Source organism: Cynara cardunculus (assembly GCF_001531365.2).
Source record: "Cynara cardunculus var. scolymus isolate 2C chromosome LG 2, CcrdV1, whole genome shotgun sequence".
Lineage (NCBI taxonomy): Eukaryota > Viridiplantae > Streptophyta > Magnoliopsida > Asterales > Asteraceae > Cynara > Cynara cardunculus.
The window spans coordinates 60,492,805-60,500,886 of NC_037529.1; the positions used below are offsets into that span (position 1 = coordinate 60,492,805).

The following is an 8,082-nucleotide window of genomic DNA, read 5'->3' on the forward strand; positions in this document are numbered from 1 at the left end:
GATGTTGTAGATAAGCATAGATTTGGAGGTTCGTGATTATAAATTCATTACCCTCTCAATTATTAAGGATACATTTGTTCACTAATTAATTAAAAAAGGTAATGACTACACATTTTTAAAACTTAGGGGCAGTTTACCAAACGCTTACCCTGGTAAGTGATTACCAAGTAACATTACCTCACCGAATGAATATAATAAGAACCAAGAATCTTACCCGGTAAGAACGAGATAAGGATCAAGAGTCTTACCCGGTAAGTGAGGGCGACGACTCTTACCACGGTAAGCGCTTACCGGGTAAATTATTGTATATTATGTCGTCTTGGTGGACTAAAATCTTACCCGATAAGTATATAATAGTGTTAAATTTTACCGGTAAGCACTTACCGGGTAAGTGTTTGATAAACGGCCCTTCATATTTTTCATTATATGACCATTTATTTTGAGATTGAGGGAGCACTGTTCTTTTCGGGCTATGATTTTGCGATCCGAAATACAACAAACTCTTGCTTAATAATCTAGGAATACTGATGGTAATACCTTTTCAAGATACAATTGCACATTAGGCATTAAAGGTTATACAATATCAACTCATGTGAGGTGAAAATGCTAGTAATATGATCAATTACGTATATAACGAAAACAAGTATGTGATGTGAGGGTAAAATCATTCAATTCTAATTAAACGAGCTACACACGCGTCTAATATTTCCGTTAGAGCTGTCCTTGGTTCCGATTCGACCCATTTTCACAATGGAATTCACGAAATCCGCCTCAAAAGACGCCCCCGTTTCAAAATATGAATTCACTATTCCCTTTGTCGTCGGATCATCCATTAGTTGCGCATCCGATTGTAGCACTGCTAAACCACTCCTAATGTTCTGTAGAATTTGATTGTCGAAGGTCTCTCCACTCCCACGGTCCATCGGCAAGCGGAGGTTTACATCCCCGCCTTTAGGGCATGTCGATGTCAGTTCCGGAAGGAAACTGGGGTTTATACTCGGGTCAAAACCTCCACCTTCTTTAAAGTTGTACAGTCGTTGCGTCATGAAGAAACATGCCGTTGTACCAATGGTATGCGCAGCTGAAATCAATCGATATAACAACCATTTTCCGTTAGACCACTGTGAAGGTCTGGATAAACCGGTTTATAAATTATGTTGTTAAGCTGACGATTTTTATAAGGATTTATTGGCATTTATACAGATGGCTCATTGAATAGGTAACATAGAATCTTTAATGCACATGGTTGGGGGGTCATGATTGCGTCATAACATTAAATTTGACCTTCCCAACGAGGGGAAGAAAGATTTGAACTTTAAAACCAAGTATTTGAGGCATGAAACAGGAGACAGTTGGCTGTTGCTACGATCACAAATAGAGTAAATACTACACGCTCATCAATGTGTTCTCTTTTATCCTAGCAATCATCAAGGGTTAGGTTAACGTGAGACTAGACTGTTTTTGTGAGTCTATATTTTTATACTTGAAATTTCATAGCAACATATTGTGAAGGTAAAAAAGAATCCGAAACTTCACAACAAAAACACTGTGAAGGTTACCTTCACAATGCTTTTTTTATTGACCTGGATATCCAACCCGCTATGCGAGCCGACTAATCCCAAGTGATCACCTGCTTTGTAGATGGCTCGGAGTAACCGCATTCGAACCTCCGTGGCCATAAGGGGATTTTTATTTCTCCTTGGATTTGAACATGGGACCTCCAGATACTTTTGACCTTTGGAGCCAAGTTCAAACTAATCAGACACCACCCTTGTGGTTACCTTCACAATCTCTCTCTCTCTCTCTCTCTCTATATATATATATAGAGAGAGAGAGACTTGAAATTATGTGAGACCAATATGTTATATGTATATATATAGGGCTCCCGTGAGACCACATTTTTATACGTAAACTTCACAGCAAAAACACTGTGAAGGTTAAAAAAAGTCACATTCACAGCATTTTGCTGTGAAGTTTCAAATGTAAAAAGGTGGTCTCACGGGTCTTACGAAAACAGACTGGTCTCACATGATCCCAAGTCTATATAAATATATGGTTGGGTTCCGATAAGAAGGAAAGTTATGGTGAGAAACGTAAGAATAGATCTATCAATACTAATTGAATGTGAACATTAATGAGGTGCAGATCAATTCTCTTCTAAAACGTAATTCATAGATGAAAATGACATAAAAAATATCAAGGATTAAGACCTCTTTTAACTTTTCTTACCATAACTTTCCTTCTCACACAATCATTCGTGTGTATATATATATATATATATATATATATGTGTGTGTGTGTGTATATATATATAGAGAGAGAGAGAGAGGAGATTACCACTGAGAAGCACGAGGTCTTTGTCGTTGAGGCCTTTTTCAAAGAATTTTTGCTTGAGAAGCTGAATTGAATCTTTAACATCGGGCAATCTGTCAGCCAGTTCTACATTCGACACCAGCCCATCCTTCCTCCCAGTTTCAACCTCATAAGCTGGCCCATGACTCTGTCCAAAACCATCATCCTCATCACAACATATATACATACAGGAAAGATATATAGATACATAATTTTAACTCTCTTTCTCACACAGACACACACTAAACGATGTAATTTATGTGAGAGAGAGAGAGAGAGAGAGTTGAAGGTTTTAGTACTTACAATGGCAACAGCATCTCTTGCAGCCATGGCAACAATATCTGCACAAGAAACCACACCAGGACACACACTTTCCAACTTGGCTTTTGCATTCTCTATCACATCAAAACCTTGTACCCCTTGATGTCCAAATGCAGATTTCTCTTGAGATTTTACACCATCTATCAGAATTGACCCATCGCACCCCTGCAAAATAAAGAAGGCTTTAGGTGAACAGATTAAGGGAGACCCACATACATACATGCATATATATATATATATATATATAGAGAGAGAGAGAGAGAGAGAGAGAGAGAGAACCTCAACAAAGCAGTCATGGAAGTGAAGCCTAAGCATGATAGCAGGAATATGAGAATCGGACTTGGCTGCATCCCTCACAAATCCACCAACAATTGACTCAGCGTTGGGACACACGTTATTGTAAAACCCAACTCTGAGTTGTGCTTTTGAAAAACCGATCATGAATTCACATATTATCATCATAACCAACATCTCCCTCCTCATTTTCATGATCGATTTCAACAAAAAGACTTGAAATATTTGTTGGAATAATTAATCTGAAGAAAGAGATAAGAAATGGAGGTGGGTTCGGCGTCTTCTGCTAAATGGTTAATTTCAGAAAAGGCTCAACTCAGCATTTAAGCTTTTGCCAGCAAGACTTCAAAATCGCTAGTGGTTGCTTTTGTTTTTATTACAACACATTTCATATTTTAATCTTGTTTTTTGGGTTCTAGAACAACAAGTAATACACGTCAAGTCTATTTATTTTTTGTTGAGAGAATCAAACAGAAACAGGAAAGATACCCTTTTTAGGGTTCTTGATCGATTTTGGTAAAAAAGAAAAGCAAAATTTTCTTACTTTGGAATTTGTTTTTTTGTGTTGCTAGATCGTATATATGGGTCTTTTTTTGACGTATAGTAGTATTATTTTCTTATAATATCATATGAGGTGGTATCCAATTCATGTATTCGTAGTGAATTAGAAACAATTTGCACCGTTACATGACAATTAAATACCACAATTCTATTACGTCATGAGTTCGTTCATTTCCAAGTTACGGTGCATTGGAAAAAAGATTGTTACCCTAAAAGTAGCGGAACCGATGGACCGTCCCCACCTTTTTAGCTAGGATATGGATGATATGAAAATTAATTGTACACCGCATGTGAGTATTGATCAAGAAAATGTAAGAACGTGTAAATCTTTTCTTTTGAAGTATATAATATTTATATATGGTCAATGAACTCAGGGTCATCCTCGCAAGCTTCTCACATAAGAGGGAAAAATGACCAGTTTAGAACTTAGGGTTTTCCACCCATTTAATTTGACTTCTGCAACATTGATCCTCTTTCTCCCTCCTTCCCTATCCTATTGATCTTCCCCCTTTCTGCTTTTCCCTACCATCTATTGTTCTGATAAACATGCAACTGAAGGGATGGGTCGGGAGCCTACAAGAAAGTCTACAAGATTGTCAACAACCCCTGTTCAGCATGGTGATTACGTGGTTGGATGACAATTAATAGGACGATAAGTATTAAGTTCAGGGTATTTTTATATTTATCGTATTTTATTAGGAATTAGAGTTATTATAGGATTACAAGAGTGTTATTTACAGTTGCAAGTTTTATTGATTTTAATCAAGTTTGATTAAAAAGCTTTCTTCTTCTCTATGTTTTCTTCCTTGCCTCGTTGGAATCGGCATTCACTCGGAGAGTGTGGTTGGAAACAACCCTTGATCCTATCAAATTGGAGCTTTTAATTGAGAGCACGTGCTGTCAACAACAGGGGATGCTGAGCTACAACTACTAATGAAAGAGCAAATCGATGTCTTAACCCAGAAGATTGATAACTTGGCCACGAAAATTCATGCTGCAAAAAAACATGGACCAGTAGGGAATAACAGGGAATGATCAGGGAGGAGCGATTCCAAGATTTATGCAGTTATAGGTACTGGCTGTAAAGGCTCCGCCTGCAGTCGTGTCGAGCATTTGTTTTGCCATGGGACTTAACCCATTGTAAAACGTCTCAAGTTGAATACAGTACAAAATGCCATGGTGTGGGCATTTATTTAACAGCTTTTTAAACCTTTCCCACGCGTCAGGAACAGCCTCATCATCCAGTTGTTTAAAAAGACAGATTTCGTTTCTGGACTTAGCGTTCCTTGTTGGTGGGAAATATTTTCGCAAAAAATTTTCCGCCATGTTACCCCACGACGGCACAGATCCTGATGTTAAAGAGTTAAACCATGCTTTTGCCCAATCCCGTAATGAAAATGGAAATAAAGTAAGTCTGAGAGCGTTATTGGACACTCCCGGGATCAGGAAGGCATCTGTGATTTCCAGAAAAGACTTTAAATGAGAATGTGGGTCTTCTGAGGGCAGTCCAGCAAATTGGTCATTAGTCAGTAACATGTGAAATATTATCGGTTTTAGCTCGAAATGGAGAGCGGTCATATGTGGTCTAACTATCCCAGAATTTAATTGCTCAAAATCCGGGATAGCATAATCCATGATCCGTCCATTTTTGGAATTTGCCAGATTAATGATGTTTGAAGTTTGTGCCCGTTGTTGCTCATTAGGGTCCGATTCTGTGTCCAAATTATTATCATTTTCATGATGTGGGTTTCCTTGGTGAAAAATTGGGAATGGTGGTATTTGCCCAAAAATTGGCGGTTGGTTTTCCAAATGTGGTACTTCTGGAATGTTGGGAGCAGGTAACTCCATGTTGGGAGGGAGTAGAGCCTGAAATGCTCTCTGAGCCCTCCTTCTATGGTGAAACGTTCTCTCAATGCCTGGAACAAATTCGAAAAATTCCCCGTGATGTGTTCTTGGCATACACCACTTTTCAAAAACAGGTACTAGAAAAATCAAATCTTTTACTTTACTCAAAAGAAAACTTTAAGCTTTCCAGTCCCCGGCAACGGCGCCAAAAACTTGGTCGGTCAAATCCTTTACCTTTAGACTTAATGAAATTGGGCCACAAATCAAGTATACAATACGGCCCAACGTCGTCTTCCAAGTAATAAAGTGGTACAAGTACTGGAATATCGTCCACAGGGATTGGAGCAAAAGTTCAATAAGAGTCTAATAAAAGAAAAGATTTCAGATGACGAAAACGAAGACTTCAGTTTGGATCCACGTTAACACAGGTAATATAACAGAATAATAAAACGGAATAATAAAGCAGAGTAATAAAGCAGAATAATAAAACTGAATAATAAAGGTAGCACGAGTGTAAGATTTTGGGGTGAAATGTAAACACGAAATCCAGCAGACAAAGCTGTGGAAGAACCAGTCCCACCATTTATCTTGAAGGTATTCCTCTCGGACTTCAYCTTTGCACTATATTATAGCTTTGCACCCATATCTCTATGTGATGTTCGGACCAGGGATAGTGACAAAATGGTGTCTTCAAGATATATGGCTAAACAAATCTCTTTGTTAAAAATCACTCTTTCGAGCTGATTCCCATATCATTCAAGTTGGCGTGTTCTTGATAGTTCATCTCTGAATCTATCACACTTTGACACTTTTAGAGAGTGACCAACCCGTCGGGAGTTAAGTTTGAAAAACATAAATRACAAGTCTCCTTGTCGGCAACTTTCTCAAGTCTACCTCTCATATCATTCAAGCTGACGTGCTTATCATAGCTTACCTCTAAGTCCATGGCACTTTAACACTTTCAAAGTGATCAACTCGTCAAGAAGTGTGCTTGGTTTTATAAAACTTGAATGAAATAGTGGAACATTGTTATTGCGAAACAATGTCCACTTTCATTCGGTTTAACATTTCACCCTTTACCCTACACCCGAGCTAATGGAATTASCTACTCATTACGGAAAGTAAATGACATAAATAAATGACGTAAAGTAAAGACATGAATGTATATAACTGAAAGTAAATGACGGAAAGTAAAGACGAAAAATAATACGGAAAGTAAATGACAATAAATAAAAGACAAAATATGAAGAACAATAATTAAATAAAGACTAAAAAGCTTGTAAATACTAATAATAAGATGAGAGAGTTTTGGGAGTATAACTTAGAACAATAATCGTCCAAGAGGTGTATTCTAAAAAGAAGCCAAAGGCCTTCTTTTATACCCACCAAATGAAGAAAAGACAAAACAAATACAAGGAAGTACAAAGTACATGTGAGAAGACTAGAAAAAGGAGATATCATCTCCATCAAAACAAGTCAACCAAAAAGTCTTCTCCACATCATTTTACGAGCTGTTAAGGGTCCAAAACGAGGGCTTCTTCAGCTCAGACCTCCATCCAAGACAATGGCTTAACCAATAAGCACTTCTTCAAAAAGCCAAAATGCAACCGGGCAATGCTGTTGGAATGCTGCAGCATTACAGTGCAGTGTTTACTCCAAATTGTTGTAAAAACAAATTCATCATCACATTTAGCTCCAAACATAACAAATGGAAAATAAGGAAGTAAAAATGACTCAAGGTTGGGATAAACTATGAAAATCTACCTATTAAACATAAGAAATAGGTACTTTAAGCATGTAATAAACCATGCTTATCAGAAAGCAAGGGACCACAAAGGGAAGAGTGTACACTAAAGATAGGGGTAGGATACTAGGGCTGCAGGTCAAACCCCCCCCCCCCCTTTTTCACTCTACAGAGTCAAAAACAGACATCCCCTAAACTTTATCAATATATATATATATATATATACATTTATTTCAAAGAAGGTTCTAAAAGACATAATAAGGTATCTTAAACTTTAAATAGTTAAAGAAATGCATACCTTGCTAACGAGACGAAAACCCTTGTTGCACACGGAACGGGGAATAAGGGAAACAAAAAATTCGGGTGTTACAGTAGTTAATAGGGGCTTGGAGCAATATTTATGACCAATGGTGTTTGAGTGTCCTCAATGTTGGGTTTCGTTCTTAAATTGGGCCGAGTATTGTTATAACTCGAGTTATCATAGTAGTATAAAGATGTTGCGCTTTCAAGCCTTGTACGGTAGGCCACCATCACCATTGATTCCATATATATAAGGGACATCCAAAATAGATGTTGTGGATGAGACGCTAACCGAACGCGATGCATTATTGCGCCAATTAAAGACGAACTTGACTGTTTCCAAGCACCGTATGGAGATGATAGCTAATTGTAAGCGTAGGAATGCCACATTTGAGGTGGGGGACAAAGTATTTGTCAAGTTACAAATGTACCGACAGATAGTATTTGCTTCTCGACTTTTTAACAAGTTGGCCAAAGAGGTTTTAGGGTCCTTTTACCATTACAGATCGAATTGGTGCGGTGGCCTACAAGTTGGACCTGCCAAGTTTTAGTCGTATTCACCCGGTCTTTCACGTCTCTCTTCTTAAACCATATAAAGGTACATAAGTGGATGTGGGAGAATTTCCAACCGAGCTAGAGACGGGATGACCAGAGGAGTAATCATT

The 8,082-nt window shown here is 37.9% G+C and overlaps 1 protein-coding gene and 1 non-coding gene across 2 annotated transcripts; one reads left to right on the forward strand and one right to left on the reverse strand.

The window, feature by feature from the left end:
* Positions 1 to 601: 601 nt before the first annotated feature.
* Positions 602 to 3,162, reverse strand: LOC112508036 (peroxidase 43-like). The gene is made up of 4 exons (XM_025112818.1): positions 2,953 to 3,162; positions 2,656 to 2,838; positions 2,338 to 2,500; positions 602 to 1,081 (listed from the first exon to the last, which is right to left on the reverse strand). Exons 1-4 carry the CDS (start codon positions 3,160 to 3,162, stop codon positions 675 to 677), a joined length of 963 nt encoding a protein of 320 aa, XP_024968586.1. The 3' UTR covers positions 602 to 674.
* Positions 3,163 to 4,699: 1,537 nt separating this feature from the next.
* Positions 4,700 to 4,806, forward strand: LOC112508250. The gene has a single exon (XR_003068633.1). It is a non-coding gene; the product is annotated as a small nucleolar RNA R71 (small nucleolar RNA).
* Positions 4,807 to 8,082: the final 3,276 nt, after the last annotated feature.

Bases quoted from the DNA above. Each gene is read 5' to 3' on its own strand.
- LOC112508036 (XM_025112818.1), bottom strand. From the start codon at position 3,162: ATGAAAATGAGGAGGGAGATGTTGGTTATGATGATAATATGTGAATTC. The intron at 2,839-2,952 runs GTTCTCTCTCTC...TTTATTTTGCAG, and splicing joins TCCATGACTGCTTTGTTGAG to GGGTGCGATGGGTCAATTCT. The intron at 1,082-2,337 runs GTAATCTCCTCT...GATTGATTTCAG, and splicing joins AGACCTCGTGCTTCTCAGTG to CTGCGCATACCATTGGTACA.